We start from the raw sequence: 18,406 nt of genomic DNA on the forward strand, positions 1-18,406 counted from the left end.
TAAAAGCAATATTTTATAACGTATCAATTAACGTACTTGCAACATCACATGTGATTTTAATTTATTTTAATAAAAGGGTATTGGTTTATACAATTGAACAATTTAAATATGAGACAACGCTAATAAGCATTTATAAACTACACTAGTGACTGCTAAAATTGTATTAAATTAAATAGAAATAGTACTGCATTTGTTGAGGCAAGGCTTCTATATGTGGCTTTCTAAAATGCGATTTCTCGGACACCGTGTAAGAAGTCACATGGTTCACAGTGGACGAATCATCATCGTCGTTAACGAAAATCTTGGACGATATTGTCTCCTCAATTTCCTCTCCTACTAGCTCTGGTAAGGGTTCAACTGGATCAAACACAGATGGCGTGGTAGATACAGGTTCAACAGTACAATATGAATAATAGTCTTGAGACGGTCTGTAGGACACTGTATCGTAGAATGTAGGACGTGGTGTCACTGGACTGCAGTAGTGATACGACTGAGGTTCAGAGAAATCGTAATAAGCGAAAGAACTTTCTGTTGGCTGTTTAATAGTATCTTCATGTTGGTAGGTCATATTGTGAACTGGTATTTCTGGCTTACAATCTGATTGTGTCTTCGTTGCATTGGTAACTTCACAAACGTCTTTCAATATTGATGTGAGTTCACTCGCTTGTTCATTGCCAGCTACAGCTAAATCAGTTAGAATTTCTGGATCAGCTTTGAATGGAATACCGTACTTATCAGCGATTTCTTGGGCACTCATCATTTTTTCAATAGCAATGTTTTGGTAATCATTGTTCGACTTGATGTGCTTCAATAATCTCATAACCAGTTTTGTGCTATCAGTTGGAGTTTCTACAGATCGCTTTTTTCTCGCACATCCTTCAGATTCCTTTTCTGTGCCAGAAATGGCATACGAAAGAAGATTCACCATTTCACTTTGGATCGCCATTTTTATCTGAGTGGCCATATCTTTGATATCTTCTAGTTGTTCTTCTGGCGGTTTATCAGAGAGTACAGCTTGTGCCATCATACTAGCTGATGCAGTTGGGTAGATAGATCCCGTAGTACCTATAACGTCGATCCAATCCAGAGGGGCTGCATGATAATCTTTGACTACGATATCATCTTCGATCTTATTTGTGAGAGAATTTAATATTACGGTTTCATTGCACGATATATCAACATCCCTTTCTGCACCAACAAGCAATGTCTATAAACAAATAAAGTGTGAAAATAATACACATTTATGGGGAAAATATAATAACAGCAGTAAGTTTTAATAATAAAGTAACCATACCTGAATTATCAATGCTATAACAAAGTAGAATGGTGTCATCTTGGTATCGTTATGTTGATTGTGTGAACCACGCCGTAATTTATATGTTAATATTATCTTTTTATTAAGAAACGATTAAGCAAATGCAAAAGTAATATTACGTAACCTTATCGTTTAACTGATGAAATTCTATTCTTCATTATAATCTGATATTGCTTTACAATTAAATAATAATTATTCGTATTAATTGCACTTTATTTAGTTAATCAATAAATATTATAATAGAACCTAATTAACATATAGAATTAACGGGAAGAATAAATTATTGAATAGTGTACCAAATTACCATACTACCGTTCTATGGATGTACATATTGTGGTTGTGGAGGCATTTCATTGGGTCGTTGATAGTTCAAATATGGTGATGGGCTTGGGTACGGCATAGTGTACTGCTGTTGAGGGTATGGAGATCTGTAACTTGATGCGTATTCTGGCGGATATGGGTAACTGTTCTCGCAAGGTGTTTGTGGGTAAGGATACGGTGCAGGAGGGTATACAGAAGGTGCAGGGGGATACACAGGAGGGGCGGGAGAGTACACAGGAGGTGCGGGGGGATACACAGGAGGTACGGGAGGGTACACAGGAGGTGGAGGCTGATAGTATTGTTGGTAATATTGATCGTAATTCCAAGCTGGTTGAGGCACTGCGGCTTGCTGATACGCGTATTCTACTGATCGAGCATCTCCGTAATAACTTGGTGAAGGTTGTGGTGCGGCAGGTTGTGGGGCGATGAAGATCACGGGTGGGACTGGGGCTGGAGACGATAATTGTTGGTAGCAAGGTGGTTCTAATGCGTTGGTGGTTGAAGGCGGTGTTTCTGGTTTTGGCGTAGTGGCTGGTGGATTTTCACTTTCTTGTTTCTTCGTTAGTAATGCTGGAATGTAGTTTTTAGTAAGAGTACGATATTTTAAATTTCAGGTTTTTTACTTGCATATAAAGCGTAACTAATATATTTGTGGTACGATTAATTGATATCATTAAGTTATTAAGTTTATTAAGTGTTATTACAATTACGTGGCTGTTATGATTTTATACACATAACATTTATATGAATAGTTGTTCAGATGCAAAAAATGTACTATTGAATGGTGAGCTATTAACTACTTCGTCGTTGGCCTATTCGTCTATTACAGACGGTTTATGGTTCTATGCCTGAGCAATGCTTTTGGTGTCCAAACAATCCAATGCGAGATCGACATACTTTTCCGCATGTCGGACAGGGGAAGTTTGCTGGAACAGGTTCGTTTTTGGCTTGGCTTTTAACTACTTCATAGAACAATATTTGTTATCCTTGATATTTCCCTTTTATGGAACTTCAATCTTTTATTCTCAAAATCATTTCCACCACCAAAAAGTAATTACTTAATAGTATCCAAATAATCAGCACATACATTGTTAATGTAAACAATATGATGTTGGCTTGCAAATTATATAATGATGTAACTTACGTGACGAGTACAGGGTGCTGAGCATGTGATTCATTCGTTCGTGTAGAGATGCCAACTAAAAGAGAAAGTCGTAGTGAATAAAAAATATATATTAAATTCTCAAAAAAACATAGTTATGTACCTATATGTAGATAAGATGTAGATATATGAAATTTTGTATAACATTAAATAGATCGAAATTCAAAATCTGAGCTATTAAAATTAAATAGATTGAATAGTTATGTAATCTGATCTGCCTTAAAGCGATTTTATTCAAAACTAGCTTCCGCCCGCGACTCCGTCAGCGCGGATGTCGGTCTTCGCGTGGATGGTTTATTTCTCCATTTTGAGTAACTCTGACAATAACATCTTATAAATATCTATTGGACCCAAATACGGCTAGGCCTATAATAATACGCAACGTGTGTTCGCGGTTCTACAGAACAACGTCTATGGATAAAACTGAAAAATTAAGATTAATTTTTTTTTACGTATTTTTCCAGGATAAAAAGTATCCTATTTTACGCCCAGGATAATAAGGTATAATTATACCAAGTTTCATCGAAATCGAACCGTTAGTTTTTACGTGATGCCTGAACATACAGACAGACAGACAGACAGACAGACAGACAAAAATTTTTTTAATCACATATTTGGGTTTGGTATCGATCCAGTAACACCCCCTGCTATTTATTTTTTCAATATTTTCAATGTACAGAATTGACCCTTCTACAGATTTATTATATGTATAGATTGGCAATTACGCGTTAAACGGGTCTTGTCATACATTTTTCACTTTAGTTTATCGATGAAAAGAATAAACGCTCCGTATCTAGTGAACAAAAAATATATTTGTCCTATAAGTACCTACTGAAGATATTTTCAACAGCGAAAGATGTTTTGACCGACTCTTAGAATATGGTTTACGTAGCGACATCTAAAAAATTATGATAAATAATGATAGAGGGACTTAAAATTTAATTTATTTATTCTGAATATGTTAAATTTATTTATTAAATCTACTTACATGTGATTGTTGCACTTCATGACAACCGATGGTAGCATAACTCAAATCTACTAAAAGACTACTGAGAAGCAAAAATTGCAACATTTCGGTCACCATCTTATTTCAAACTCCCATTTATAGATCTAGTTTTAATCAATACTACTTTATGTAAACTCTTGATGGCTGTTTTATTTAAGTTTATATTGATCTGATAATTTTATTACGTGTCAGGAGGCTGCATAGGACTTGATAAGAAGAAAGATAAGCTTCCGCTTGATAAAGCGTGTTTTCTGTTCGTGAGATGAACAATGGCGAGGAAATTGTGTTGATAAGAAAGATCTGCGATAAAGGGCGCGAATTATCTTGTGGATATGTAGTTTGATGAATGAATGTATAGATGGGAATAAAAATAATAAGATATGTAAACAGTTTGTTATATTCTTTAGGTATGAAATTTTGTGTGATGTTGTTTCCCAAGCTTTTTTTTTTGTAAATAAGTTGGGAGAAATGTTTTTATAGTAGTGTAGTAAATTATAGGTAGGTATTGCATTAGTATTTTTGCATTAAGTATATGTAGAGAATATAGTAAGAATAAAATAAAATGTGTTTTAAAAGTATTAGGTACAATAATTATGATTCAGTTAACTTAAACTAAAGGAAATCAATTGTTATTAATTATTAAAAAAGAACAGATTGTAAAAAAAGAAAACAAATTTAAGTGATCATAAAATTTTAATAATTATTCCAAAAATTGTGAATTTTTAAAACAGTAGATATCTATTTTCTACACTACAAGAACAATACACACATTTTATAGTAGAGCCATTTTAATAGGCAACATTTGACAGTTCAACAAAATTCAACAACGTAACCTAGTAACGACGTCATTGAATAACATGATATTTCGTTTTGTTAGAACTGCACATTTGCTTAACTTTTTTCAATTACGATTACATATTTATAATAATAATGACCGATACAAGTAATTTTAGGATTTGATTTTACTGATAAACCATTCTAAACATAATAAACAATTTATGATTTAAAGAACTGACGTCGCTACAATTTTGTGTCAATAAACCTTTTTTCTTTTTAAATACCAGAGACGTTACTCTAAAAATCGAAATCTGACATCTAGAATCGAATGCATTGATTACTTGGGAATAAAAATCGAAAAAATGAACATAAATTATTGACATGTGCATGGACGTATAAAAAAAGACGGACGCCGTATTACGAACAAACAACGTGAAGCCACCATAGTAAGCTAGCGATCGTGTAAAGACAATAAACACGCACACACTCTCACCATAGTAAGCTAGTCGGCCGCCATTACGTCGTGAACTACCGACTGATTAACTGCGTCACTGTTTCAAAAAAAATATTTAAAATGCCGTCTTGCGTGGTTAAATGGTGTCGCAACAGTACAATTTTAAATAACAAAACACAAGGGATTACATTCCACAGGGAAGCAAGTTATTTCTTTTATGTTTTAATGACAAAATTATTACGGCAAAATTTATAGAAAAAAATACAGCCGCCATTGACATCAACACAGCTGTTGCCATGGCAACATGGCACACACACAAGGATGTTTCGCCGCCATTACTAGGCTTCACTCAATGTTTAGGCGATATACCGTCCGTCTTTTTTTATACGTCCATGGACATGTGTTTCAAGTTCGATTGACAAATGTTTCAAGTCCGTATCGATTAATTCACTTTAATCGATGTTTTTAAGCAGGTTACCACCCTATGAAGATAAAATTGATAGACGTCAAATGTTGCCTATTAAATTGGCTCGACAATAAGTAGGTATATGATATTTATATTCTACTACTTGAGAATTTGAATTCTATTGCATAGAATCCTCGACTTCAACTTCAAAATCAACTTTCTTATTCAACTTAGCGAACACCACTTCCAATCCCAAAATTACAACAGCCAATATAACAACAGAAAACGTGAGCACCAAAAGCGGTGCTATGTCATGTATATTGACTCGTTCAGCGAGCAACGCCGCGCGGCAAGGCGGTGGGCGGATTCGAATGCGTGATACTATACGCTTTGCTAACCCAGTTTCGTGAAGCCAGGCTCCTGTGGACTTGAATATGTCTGTCCATTGCCCACGCTTTGTGGTGGTCAGCCAGGATAGAATCTGGTAGAGAAATTGACTATTAAAGGTATATTAGTTACGAATAAAATAATTAATTTTACATGATTTGATTACTTGAAACGATTAATAATAAAATTTAATATGGACATTAACAAATTTAATATGGTTATAAACATGTGTGTCCAAAAAGATCTAGGGCCTTAGACAAAGTAACAATTAAAAAACGATAACGAAGTTAGAAAAGGAAAAATGTATGGGATTGACATTAGATAGACCACGTGATCTAACGCGGCGTATGTCAATCCCATACATTTTTGCCTTTTCTAACTTCGTTATCGTTTTTTAATTGTTACTTTGTCTAAGGCCCCTGGACATCCTTCAAGTAGAAGACCTCAACACCAGGGCGCTAAGGTGGAAACTTTTTGTGTCGGAGGCCAAGATCCTCTTTGGGTCGTTGCGCCGTTGAAGTAAGTAAGTACAAATATGTGTAAATTTATAATGTACCTACTAGCTACTAGCTACTAGTTTATTTCAGGATTATTAATTAATTGCCATAAATAAACAAAATGATTATCATATTGTTTTTTTCTTATAAAAATGGTAAATAACAACATGGAACTCTATAATAATTCTAGATATTTTTTATTCGAAGCTCTACTTATAATAAATTAGTCTTACTTCAGGCACAGTATCCACATATTGTAGTTTGCATAGCTGATCATCAGTAAATGTTCTCAAATGTGGGTAAAGCTGGTTGTACTCCGTATGATACGCAGTTTGCCCCGTCTGAATCAACTTTACACCTTCTTTCATGTCCTTGTAGAAGTCGTTGGTCATTTTCTTGCGTTTTAGATACTCAAGATCGGACCAATTTGTTGGTACCTATGGTGAAAAAATACATTAATTTAAAACGCATTGTAATTTATTCACAAATTGCAAAATGGGTTAAGTATAAATACTTAATTTAAATAACAAATTTAAACAGTAGTTTAAACACATTACAAAAACAGTTAAGTAAATAAATCTATTGTTCAAGTAATTAAAGGCAAAACATTTTTTTTATAATAATGTACATTTTATTGAAGTTGTTATTTTATTTATTGTAAAAAAAGTATGAATATTTATTTATTACTAACTAGTGTATATTATTAGGTACTTTGTTTCTCTTTTTTTCTCAAGTGGCAGCTCTCGATCCCAGTGACGATGGATTCTACCAATGTTATTAAGTCACTAGCTGACCCAGCTGACGCTGCAGCTATCTTGTCCTCGGGCGAAAAAAATTATCGAAATCGGTCCAGCCGTTCAAGGTATATAGGGATTCATTTTTATACATATAGATTTAATTGCTTGTAAAACTTACATCAAACATCAAGTACCGCATATAATCATAGTCCTCTGATGTTATACTGTATCGGGAATCGCCTAGTGACCGTAGAGAGTCCGGTCCGCTCCTCCCGGTACTCATGAGAGCGGAGACTATCGCCGATGTGTAGTAGGCGTGTATCAGCATTGCAGATATGGATAGTACGAGGAATGACCAGCGACCTGATATACCGCGGGGAACCGCGCTTGCATCTGTTCAGGAATAAATATATATATTGTTACTAGCTGTGCCCTGCGGTTCTACCCGCATTGCTCCGCTCCTGTTGGTCTGTCCTATAAAATCGACGTAAATAGTTGGGTAACTTTATTGGTTTCAAAGAACGTTTTTCACGATTTTTAATTAGGTATCTTGATACTTATTCAACACTAATTTCAATCAAGTTTAAATTCACCTTGCTGTAAAAAAGTAGCGAAGACCGCGATATAAGCGCCCTCCTTCTCCATATAACTTTTAGCTGTAACTCTTTGCGCGACCAACAAAATGGCGAACAGAGCCAGGCAGCAGTACCACACCATGACAGTGAATGGAGCCATGAACATGTTGTTGCTGCTTTCTCGCTCAGCTAGATATGTGAAACCCACACTGAAGAAAAAAATATAAATTATCCTATACGAATTCTGTTTTTCCTTTTGTGGTTTGGTACCCTAATAAAAAAAACCCTTGGTACCTTTCAGAGAGCTTTTAAGATGATTTAATTATTTTGTTAGAATTCATTATTTTAAGTATTAAATATAATGAGCAAAGATAGTACATAATATACATATATTAATAATTTTTACGACAAAGCGAATTCTGAATGATTTTTTTGTAGTTTAACTTCAGGAATGAATTTTGAATCGATTCTGAAGACAATACTTACTGAAACGGCCACACATTCATAGCATAATCGAGTTTGTTTATTCTACTGTGCATAATACGGAGTGCTCCCCCAGCCAAATCAGCTGAACCGTAGTGAAGTTGTAGCAACATGCTACTGTTGCTGACTTCAGTGCTCCATAGTTGAGTTGGTATTAACAGCTCTCTATAATTCATAATTATCTTAAGTTAATAATTCATAGTTATATTGGACACCATTGGCATATTTACTCCTGTATATAAAGACAACGAAGCTATAGCTTGTAATTATGTATTTGTTCTTAAGGTCGTATTTTAAGTTTTTTGAAATAACCATTAGGTAACTAATGAGTGTGTTTTGTATCTTACTAAAAAGTTGCGGGTTTTTGTTAGATATAGGTATCTGTTCAAAATATCTATTATGCTCTAAGTGAAACTAAGGCCCTCTAAATTTTATTATTAATCTGATTTATATTGATATTCTATATTGACGATTAAAATATAAAGAGTACTTAGAATTTGTTGTCAGCACAGTTCAGTTTAGTTCGTTAATCCTATTTTGCTTCTAGAATTCAATACTAACGTGGCGTTAAGTCTCTCTATAATAATAGAAGAAGTAATGTATGTAGATCGGATGCCTGAGTCACGTTCTGGCATCGACATGTCCTGCAAGTAGTCCTTAAACGAACCGTCATATGTGTCGTTGCTGTAGAGACCTAGCTGTTAGAAAATAAATAAAGAAGCTTGTACATATAAATAAATGAATCTTTAATTTTAATACGAAGGTGAACCTGTAACAAAAAGTTTATTGCAAATCTCTATGTAGGCGATACAGAAGACTACTTTGGGCATACCTATATCAGAGTGACTGCAGTCTAGACCTCCTTACATTGATTTGGTACCTATGTTGTTTAACAAATAACTTTGTTGCCATTTTTATAGTTCATATTATTCTGTAATTTTGAGTATAATATTTGATAAAAACATTACCGGAGTGGCAATTTTCAAAGTATAAAGTTGTAAATTCATTCTTCTGACAATCCTCTCTCTCTCATATACAATTTGAAGTCCAGAATTATGGTAATATGCCCAAGGATGAATTGTAGCGCCATTTTGTGGATGTATAAATACATCTTTTAATGTCACTGTTCCTAATTCTGTTGATAGTTCTCTTGAATCTGATGATTCTAGAATAAATTATTATTATGTTTACTTTTTCATCCAGAGCAGCTGATGCGTGAAGAAAACAGACACACTTTCCCATTTATAGTATTAGTGTGGTATTAGTTAGGATATTTGTAAACGATTTAAATGTTGAAAAACGAGAAAATAAAATTTTACCATTTTGAATAAGGGTGTTCTTGAAAGGTTTCATCAATATTATGTCAGCATCATACCGTACTGTATGTAGTTTTTCGGGTAGAGTATCCGAAATAATAACCCACTTGTACCAAATCGAAAAATATTCTAAGGGTACCTAAAATGTAATAAGTAGTTTTTGTCAAAGAAATTATAAAAGCTGATATAGAGTAATGAAAGAAAGTGTGTATTTTTATACAATAAAAATACAATAATATCAACAAGAAACTTCTGAATTTAAAGATTATCTGAATTATCGATACTTACCATATTTAACTCATTATTTACGGGTATAAATAGAACACCTTGTAATCGGTGTTTATGCGTATATTTAAAAATTGTGGGATCGCAAGAAATTGTGGTCTGTATGTCGAAGTTATTAAAAGTTCGCACCAATTTTGCAGCATCTAACGAGAAAAAGGATTTTTATAGAATATTCCAGTGTTTATTCTTAAACCGGTTACACACCTACCTACCGCAGGGGCAATATTGGAATTGGACCCTTAATTGGCTCCATAATTGTCATACGTATAGGCAAGCAGGGGTAATTTAGAGAACATCTGAAATTGCTCCGACCGCTGACCAACTGAGATAATAATAAAAAAAAAAAATAATAATAAAAATCTTTATTGACGTAATAATTATACAGGTCTAGATAATGAATCCTTCGACTCCTGAACTAGTTAAAACTGTGTCTCAGGAGCCAGAGGCTTCTCCCAATATTGATCATAGTATTATGTCTATAAACTAAAAGAGAGATTGTTCCTATACTGCCGCTGCGTACCTGAGTACGTGAGTAGCTGGCTTTAAGTGGCTGTGCCCCGTAGTTTTACCCGAATTGCGTCACTCCTATTGGTCTTGGCGTTACGATATACATACAACCAATATTGATCAATGGACTTTCTAACAGTGAAATAATTTTTCAAATCGGACCCGTAGTTCCTGAGATTAGCGTGTTCAAGCAAACCAATAAACATTTTAGCTTTATGAATTTTAGAATTTAAGAATTTCCGAGAAAATTATGATCAAATATTTTTTGAAAGGTACACAAAGCTACAGAAGCATTAATAGCTCGTTTAATGTAAAGGTTTCGATATAACTTACCAAATTTAGTACAACACGTAAATATAATTATGCTTCCAACAACTTTGTACTTAAATGCCATAGCTATAGGGTAAAAGTGGGATAGATGCCGCACGGGGATAGATGCCTCATTTTCAAAAAACCTCACTTCCCAGAGTCGTGACTACGAATTAATGATTTAAATAGGAGCTCCTATCACCCCGCACCTCGGGTACGCATGAGCTGTTGTTTGGTGAAGACGTGTTTCGCTAGTGCGTGTTATAATATCCGCGGCGAACTTCACGAACACGTTAAAATTTAAAAAGGTTGATATTTGCCTTTGCATAACTTTATAAGTATTAATAAATTTCACTATATTTCTTATTATGTCTATACACTGGTTCATTAAGTACAAATCTAAGTGAAAATAGTGGCTCTTTTGTTTTTATTTAATAAAAAAAATACTGGGGCAGCTATCCTTATCAAAAAGGATAGTTGCCCCTTTTTTTTCGAGGGATAGATGCCCTTAGGGGCCTCTAAGGGCATCTATCCCTCAATACATATGTACATGTTATTATCGATAATCACAAGTACTGTTTATATTTTTACCTGATTGCGTCAGAGGTTTTCTCTATATTAACCGGTTTTACTCGTTTAATTTGCTTTTTTTGTTATGTATACTTACTTATTAATGATCTGTCCTTATACTGATTGTAGGAGAACCACGCCACGAAAATACAAAAGAAAAGAAGGAGTGCGAGCGCAAGTATATTCTTGGACAACAGGACAACTATGTTAACATGACATTTGCTGGTTTATCATATTAATTTTATTAGATTTCGCGTTTATAGAGTATGTAAGGCATCTATCCCACTCTGCAGGCATCTATCCTCCTTAGTATTTTCATGGTGGGGCAACTATCCAACTAGGTAGGCATCTATCCTCAAAAAAGGTGTTCTACAAAAATATTTATTACACATTATCTATAAATGATAGGATAAAAAATATATATAGTAATTCAAAACAGATAATTAACCTAGCTATATTCATACAAAGTGTTCGTATAAGATTCATGTATTTAAAATTATGAGGCTATTTCAAAAAGTAGGGCATCTATCCCACTTTTACCCTAGCCTCAAATAACATAACTACAAGAAAGAGAAGTTGGTTTGCTAAATCGTATTAAATTAACCCCATTTATAAGAAGGAATGCATTTATAGGTTTAACATGTGTTTAATTATTTAACTTTAATATAAGCTCTTATATATTCGTATTACTTTTAATGACGAATGAAAGCCTCTTTGAGTTAAGATATAGGTTGTATAAAAATCGACATCAATTGTTCTCTTATATAAAAATTAACATGATTAGGAGGAGATGGTATTAGTATATTGAAATAAATTGATTAGTGGAAGATTCAATATAGTTCCTTACCTATACTAATATTATAAAGAGGAAAGGTTTGTAATTATGTATGTATGTATGGTTTTCACGCATAAACTACTGGACCGATTTCAAAAATTCTTTCACCATTAGAAAGCTGCATCTTCACTGAGCAACATAGGCTATATTGCATTTTCAAAAAAATTAGAGATCCTTACCAAAAATGCAATAATGTAACCCAAGGTGTAAAAAATTCCTTAATGTAATAAGTATTTTATTTCTTGCATAAGATAATAATATGTATGTTTGAATTTAAGGTGTACATAACCTATTCAAAAAATCAGCAAGAATATAATATGATCATTGTTACTAAAAGATATTCGTTGTAACGAAAAAATAAAAACAACTTTTTAATCAGGCTTATTTTTTTATATTTTAGAACACGCTCTATGTCCATTTAAAATTTATTACAAACATACTCGTTTGAAACAAGCTGCAGTATAATTTGCATATGTGAAATTGAAACAATGCTTTGCCCAACTCATTATTAGCTATGAAATCCAAGGTAGTAATTTTGGTAACAGTACCTACCTACACAATACACATATTTAATTGAAAAGCGGGTTATAAACAAAGGGTTTCTGAATCTATACTAATATTATAAAGCTGAATAGTTTGTTTGTTTGTTTGAACGCTCTAATCTCGGGAACTACTGGTCCGATTTGAAAAATTATTTCGGTGTTAGATAGCCCATTTATCGAGGAAGGCTACAGGCTATATATCATCACGCTATGACCAACATGAGTGGAGCCACGGGGGTGAAACCGCGCGGAGCAGCTAGTATTCTAGTAAAATTACTGAAGTATTAATTAATCTATATATATATGTATATATAAATGAAACCCGTTTTCCTTGGTCACGGCATCACGCGTGAACGGGTTGACCGATTTCGCTAATTCTTTTTTTATAATATTCCTTAAAGTACGAGGATGGTTCTTATGGAAAGAAAACATAAACATGTACCACGGGCGAAGCCGGGGCGGACCGCTAGTACAATATAATATATGTTGAACAGGAACGTAATTTTGTTGCTTTTTTGCAATATAACATAGATGACGATGTTTGTTAAATAAAACTATTATAAATAGAAAAACAATATGTATATTTGTGGAAGAATAAAATAAATATTTTTAAAATTACGATTTGTTAAACTTAAAAATCCGATATTATAGCTGACATTTAGGATACTACTTTTACTTGAAAACTATTAAATTTGGAAAAAAATGGTAGAGCTTTTCTTTAGAAAAATTAGGGAACTTTCATATTCAAATCTTATAAAAATGCAAAATTTTTTGATAAATTATTTATTTTTATAATAATTTAAATAAGTTAATAAAGTATAACGACGCATTTAAACGTATTAAAGGCAAACACTGCAAATGCTCAGAAAATATCTAAATATCACCGTCTATTTGTTAAAGAGAAACATCGCATGGCTATTTAATTTTTTTATTAGTTTACATTAAGAATTACTTTTAAAAGCTGTAAACACAGAATAATAAGTAATAAACATTGATATTTAACAAAAAATTTTGATAACTACGAAAAAAATAATATAAAAAATAATTTCTCTAATATTTTTTTACGTTTGCAGTATTTTAAAACATTGCAAATTAATAGTGGCATCCGCATCCACATGGTTTAGCTTCCAAAGATATTGGAACAGGTGCGGGTACCATGTATGCGTTCATAGGCAGAGGGGCAGGGGCAGGCGGGGCGCAGGCACAGGGGGGAGGGGCAAGGGATATCACTATGGGAGCAGGAGCTTGGCAAGGAGCATACGCTGGCGCTGGTGCCGGCGCTGACATGAAGATTGGGGCAGGAGCTGGCGCTGGGATCATCATTGGGGCAGGCGGCGCACACGAGGCAGGCATCATCATTGGAGCAGGTGGTGCACAATGCGCAGGTAACATCATAGGGGCAGGAGCTGGCGCTGCGTATACCATAGGAGCAGGCGCAGCGCAAGGTGCTGGGGCAGCACACGGTGCCGGGGCACATACAGGAGCTGGTGCAGCGCAAGGGACTGGTAGCAGCATGGGGGCAGGTGGGGCACATGGAACTGGCAGTATTAGAGGTGTGGGTGGTGGCGCTAGAGCGGTGGGGCATGGTGGTGGAGCCGATGGCATCAGGAGGATCGTAGGAGGTGGTGGAGGTTCCTTAGCACAAAGTGAACAGGAACAACATTCCTTCTTTTCTGTAAATTGAGAGATAATGTAAATATATTAGGCACATGTAGATTTTTTATTATAAAAAACATGGCAATCATCGTCAAAATTATTAAATTAATCGACAATTTATTTAAAAATAAAAAAGGATATTTACCAAGCTTTTCTAGTAGAAGAGGCTTTAAAGATCTGAAAAGAGAATAAAACTCATTAGAAATGTCGTGGAAGTAAAAAAAAAAATGGATAAATATGAAAAATATTTAAGTAAATACATACGCTTCCAGTGCACATTTTTTACATTCCTTCAGCTCTTTTAGGGCTTTCAACTGTAAGGAAAGACAATGATTATCATTTAATGTTTTAAGTTAAATTAACTTCAATTTGATTCCATCAAGTAACTAAGACTACATTACCAAGCATAAGTCTTTCTCACAGCAGCAAGCAAAAACAGAGCTCGTTGTAAAACAGAGCACAAAAAGGGACGACCAAAACATCGCTCCCCCCATTTTCGTTCTTTCCAAAAGAAAAATGAAAGTAGTTGTGGCTTTCTTAAAATCATAATTAGTATTTAAAAGAACGATGATGCATAATAATTTGATTGCATATTCGGTACTGTGACATATTATGTGGTAAGCTTTTTTCGATTAGATTAAACGTGACGATTATAATTTTAAAATCAAATTAATGTAACAATATTACATATACTTTATCAATGCGTGGGTTATTATCAGTTTCAATAACAGCATAATCATTAACTGTTATAATTAATTTAATCATTTCATTTTTAATATTACTTGACCATGTTGTCTCATTAAAGTCTTAATATCATACTGTCCTCTCTTTGGATAATCATCAGCTATTGTTCTTTTATTTCGTGTTTTATCTCAAATACATCGAGATATCACAATACAGAATATCTGACAAAGGCTTCTTCAAGTCAGTTATCTTAATTTGTTCATAAACAATAATGATCTTTCTTAAACAAACACGCGTGCTTGTTTTTATAACAACATGGATTTTTATAGTGGTAAACCTCCTTCATTTATTATAAACGTCGACTTTACAATTTACTAACATAATTTCTAATAAAATATGTTTTTATTACAGACCCAAACATCATGTAGCTTGAACCTCGGGCTCATATCCGGAGACCACAGACGTCTGACCAGTCCAATAGTAATCAAGAAGGTTTTGAGACATTCACCTATCACGATAAATGTTAATACCGTTAAATCTCCCTTAAAATTGACATCTCCATTAACTTCACCGAAGCTTCCTTCAAAGCTTTTCCCATTAAAATCGAAATTAAGACCTTTAACTAAATTGAAACCAGTTAAATCGAAATTAATTAAAATTCCAAAAATTCCTAAAATACCAAAACTACCAAAGTTACCTCTTTTGCCTTTACCTCTACTACCAATATTGCCACCATTACCATTACTACCTTTGCCCATTTTACCACGTTTACCAAAACCATTGAAAATTTCAACATTAAAAAGAAAAACTGCTCTTGAAAAGGCATTGGGAACTAATATAAAGCCAGTGATAAAAATGCCGTCGAAATTGAATAAGAATATTTTAAAAACATTGTTAGATTTGAAGAAAAGAGGTTCATTAACCACTGCCGAATTTTTAAGGTTTAAGAAATTGTTGGTGAAATAACTTAAGGAATATAATTTGTATTTATGGCTGTGTATAATGTGTTTATTTAAGAATATATGTGATAAAATAAAAGTCATGGTAAAAATATAGTCTTTTAATAATACTAATCTTCAACTTACTAACTTATATTATTTTATAACTATTAACTAGTTATTCTGCAAAACTTAGTGACATATCACACTAGCGGATTGCGAGCGGTTTCAAAGCGGAGCGGGTGCGCAACGAATACGTTGCGGTTGCGCAGCGAATTCGTTGCGGACGCGTGGCAGATGCGCAACGTTTACGTCGCAGTCATGTACACTCATTAACAAAATGGAATCCGTGCTGGTTGTTACTTATAACTTGTGATAGTATAATAATTATGAGATCATTATTTTTTACGAGTTTCATAACATGTTAATGTTTAGGGTATTGTTTTATCTATTAAATCTTGGTCGAAATGCAATCAGATAACTTAATTGCTCATTAAGAAAGTTCATTAGTGAAATAAATGTTAAAGCTCCTTAACTAAAACAGGGCTATCTTATTATTAGATAAATAGCAGTGAATAGAAAATTTTATCAAGCAACCAGCAACTCACTATCACTTTGCTCATAATTAGGTTCACAAAATCTCTTTATAACATACGTTGCTATGGGAGAGATTATACTGGTCAGTCGTTACATACTTTTGGAATGTATGGTACATTCTAAAAGTCCTAGTAATTCAATTTTATAGCACCTTTTTTTAACAACTCCAGTTGTTATTACATCTTTAGTTAACTGTTAAGTAAGTGCATTTCCACAGTACGGTTAAAAAATTGAGTGCTACAGAAACGATGGAAATATTGAATGGAAGTTAGGCAAGGCGGAAGGGCTGGCTTTTGTGCGAGAGTATACAAAATGACGCGTCCGCAACGAATTCGCTGCGCAACCGCGGCGTGTTCGTTGCGCGCCCGCAACGTATTCGTTGCGCACCCGCTCCGCTTTGAAACCGCTCGCAATCCGCTAGTGTGATATGGCACTTAAAACAATAATTGGTGATGTAAAGATTATATTATTTGCAATTAAGATGATAAGATGCAATATTTAATTAATACATTGTGAGTCAATTTTACCATTGAAATTTTTTCGAGATAATAATTACAAAATCAGACGATTTCATAGATTGTTCATTAATTAATAACAGATTACAACATACGCTGATATAAAGTAGTACTAATTCGGGTGATGACGTTTAGTTAAAGCTTAAAATTAAGGAAGTAATAACCTTGCTGATGTAATAACAATTGTCAATAGTTTATATAATCTATTTTTATAAATATCTAATAAGATAAACATTCCTGAAATCCGCTTTACACAACAGGCTGATATTACCTTCCAAGAAAGGATACTGTTATAGATATTTACTCACATACATACATTATTTTAAATAGCTTAATATTTATATAAATAGCAATGCTAAACACGAACTAATTCTTTAAAAATAAATTGTTACACAAAAGGATATTTATTACAGGACATTTTAACTATTTTAGTAGTTTTTGATGTTTTGCTTTTTCCAAAAGTCCGTTAAACTCGCGTACTACGACATCTTTGAATTTACCGAAGTAGTTTACGAGAGGCCAGTAAAATGGCTTGTCTTCAGCCTTGCATGTAAAACACGACTCTCCTCCCAGGGGATGTAGGAGGTTTTTCTTGAATAGTGCACTGCCCTGTAGAAATAAAGATTCAAATCAAATCATTTATCCATACTAATATTATAAATGCGAAAGTAACTGTCTGTCTGTCTGTTACTTAATCACGCCTAAACTACTGAACCAATTTTCATGAAATTTGGTATGGAGATATTTTGATACCCGAGAAAGGACATAGGCTACTTTTTATCCCGGGAAAATGACGCAATCCTGGAAATCCCACGGGAACGGGAACTATGCGGGTTTTTCTTTGACTGTGCGGGCAAAGCCGCGGGCGGCAACCTAGTTGCATATAAATATACAAACATAATATTTGCAACCTTGCGCAGATTAAAATAATAATCTTTATTCATTGACATATTCGTTTATGCAAGTTTATTTAAACCATTATATTTTCATTCTGAATACAATATTATGTAAACAGGAATCAAAAAATGACAATCGAATAAAATAATTAAAATAGTGTTTGTGTGTTAATGTTTTCTTTTACCATATTGTTATTGATAAGCATATTATAGTAGATTGTCAATAATAGACTTATTTTCATTTGTTTTAATTATTAAAAAAAGTACAAGAAAAATGTTATTATTATATTCATACCAATAATAAAACTTATAAAGGTTGATTTTTGCTTTCTGAAGTCGAGAAATAGTGATTTTACAATTTTTATTAGGTTTTTAATGGTAAATATATAGATATATCAAGTATCATTTGTGTGTTTATTGCATTTATTTATAACTTGAGAATTACATATTAAAAATATACGTGTACACAAAAATATAGTTAAAAGTTACAAAGTAGAGCAGCTGAGATTCGTTGCTCTATAATAATTTTTATGTGACAAATTAAGTGTTATAAAAAATTGGTTGATTCTAAGGAAAAATATATAAATGTATGGGTTCGAATCCCACGACCTTCCATTATTTTTTTTTATATAACCT

The 18,406-nt window shown here is 33.5% G+C and overlaps 5 protein-coding genes across 5 annotated transcripts; 1 reads left to right on the forward strand and 4 right to left on the reverse strand.

Moving 5' to 3' along the window:
* Positions 1-1,333, reverse strand: LOC149479010 (uncharacterized). Its single transcript, XM_089709065.1, has 2 exons — positions 1,295-1,333; positions 1-1,207 (listed from the first exon to the last, which is right to left on the reverse strand). The coding sequence occupies exons 1-2, from the start codon at positions 1,331-1,333 to the stop codon at positions 164-166; spliced, it is 1,083 nt and encodes a 360-aa protein (XP_089565191.1). The 3' UTR covers positions 1-163.
* A 298-nt stretch (positions 1,334-1,631) lies between these two features.
* On the reverse strand, positions 1,632-3,882 carry LOC149479011 (uncharacterized). The gene is made up of 3 exons (XM_089708969.1): positions 3,787-3,882; positions 2,781-2,835; positions 1,632-2,206 (listed from the first exon to the last, which is right to left on the reverse strand). The coding sequence occupies exons 1-3, from the start codon at positions 3,880-3,882 to the stop codon at positions 1,632-1,634; spliced, it is 726 nt and encodes a 241-aa protein (XP_089565095.1).
* Positions 3,883-5,619: 1,737 nt separating this feature from the next.
* On the reverse strand, positions 5,620-10,622 carry LOC149479012 (ionotropic receptor 75a-like). Its single transcript, XM_089709086.1, has 10 exons — positions 10,562-10,622; positions 9,721-9,864; positions 9,440-9,565; positions 9,089-9,285; positions 8,682-8,818; positions 8,124-8,285; positions 7,656-7,846; positions 7,241-7,455; positions 6,559-6,762; positions 5,620-5,922 (listed from the first exon to the last, which is right to left on the reverse strand). Exons 1-10 carry the CDS (start codon positions 10,620-10,622, stop codon positions 5,620-5,622), a joined length of 1,740 nt encoding a protein of 579 aa, XP_089565212.1.
* Positions 10,623-13,576: 2,954 nt separating this feature from the next.
* LOC149479013 (uncharacterized) lies at positions 13,577-14,634 on the reverse strand. Its single transcript, XM_089709087.1, has 4 exons — positions 14,542-14,634; positions 14,405-14,454; positions 14,286-14,317; positions 13,577-14,157 (listed from the first exon to the last, which is right to left on the reverse strand). The coding sequence occupies exons 1-4, from the start codon at positions 14,632-14,634 to the stop codon at positions 13,577-13,579; spliced, it is 756 nt and encodes a 251-aa protein (XP_089565213.1).
* A 461-nt stretch (positions 14,635-15,095) lies between these two features.
* LOC149479014 (uncharacterized) lies at positions 15,096-15,790 on the forward strand. The gene is made up of 2 exons (XM_089708618.1): positions 15,096-15,155; positions 15,236-15,790. The coding sequence occupies exons 1-2, from the start codon at positions 15,096-15,098 to the stop codon at positions 15,788-15,790; spliced, it is 615 nt and encodes a 204-aa protein (XP_089564744.1).
* The last annotated feature ends 2,616 nt before the right edge of the window (positions 15,791-18,406 follow it).

The sequence above is a fragment of the Colias philodice genome, chromosome 21 (assembly GCF_061535455.1).
Source record: "Colias philodice isolate Cphi_HAF_F1 chromosome 21, ilColPhil1 Martin Lab GWU primary, whole genome shotgun sequence".
Lineage (NCBI taxonomy): Eukaryota > Metazoa > Arthropoda > Insecta > Lepidoptera > Pieridae > Colias > Colias philodice.

Bases quoted from the DNA above. Each gene is read 5' to 3' on its own strand.
- LOC149479010 (XM_089709065.1), bottom strand. From the start codon at position 1,333: ATGACACCATTCTACTTTGTTATAGCATTGATAATTCAG. The intron at 1,208-1,294 runs GTATGGTTACTT...ATTTGTTTATAG, and splicing joins TTATAGCATTGATAATTCAG to ACATTGCTTGTTGGTGCAGA.
- LOC149479011 (XM_089708969.1), bottom strand. From the start codon at position 3,882: ATGGTGACCGAAATGTTGCAATTTTTGCTTCTCAGTAGTCTTTTAGTA. The intron at 2,836-3,786 runs GTAAGTAGATTT...TTTCTCTTTTAG, and splicing joins ATGAAGTGCAACAATCACAT to TTGGCATCTCTACACGAACG. The intron at 2,207-2,780 runs GTAAGTTACATC...ACTACATTCCAG, and splicing joins CAGCACCCTGTACTCGTCAC to CATTACTAACGAAGAAACAA.
- LOC149479012 (XM_089709086.1), bottom strand. From the start codon at position 10,622: ATGGCATTTAAGTACAAAGTTGTTGGAAGCATAATTATATTTACGTGT. The intron at 9,865-10,561 runs GTAAGTTATATC...TTTTCTCGTTAG, and splicing joins TACGTGTTGTACTAAATTTG to ATGCTGCAAAATTGGTGCGA. The intron at 5,923-6,558 runs GTAAGACTAATT...TTTCTCTACCAG, and splicing joins ATGTGGATACTGTGCCTGAA to ATTCTATCCTGGCTGACCAC.
- LOC149479013 (XM_089709087.1), bottom strand. From the start codon at position 14,634: ATGGGGGGAGCGATGTTTTGGTCGTCCCTTTTTGTGCTCTGTTTTACA. The intron at 14,455-14,541 runs GTAATGTAGTCT...CTTTCCTTACAG, and splicing joins GTGAGAAAGACTTATGCTTG to TTGAAAGCCCTAAAAGAGCT. The intron at 14,158-14,285 runs GTAAATATCCTT...CTCAATTTACAG, and splicing joins TCTTCTACTAGAAAAGCTTG to AAAAGAAGGAATGTTGTTCC.
- LOC149479014 (XM_089708618.1), top strand. From the start codon at position 15,096: ATGATCTTTCTTAAACAAACACGCGTGCTTGTTTTTATAACAACATGG. The intron at 15,156-15,235 runs GTAAACCTCCTT...TTTTTATTACAG, and splicing joins CAACATGGATTTTTATAGTG to ACCCAAACATCATGTAGCTT.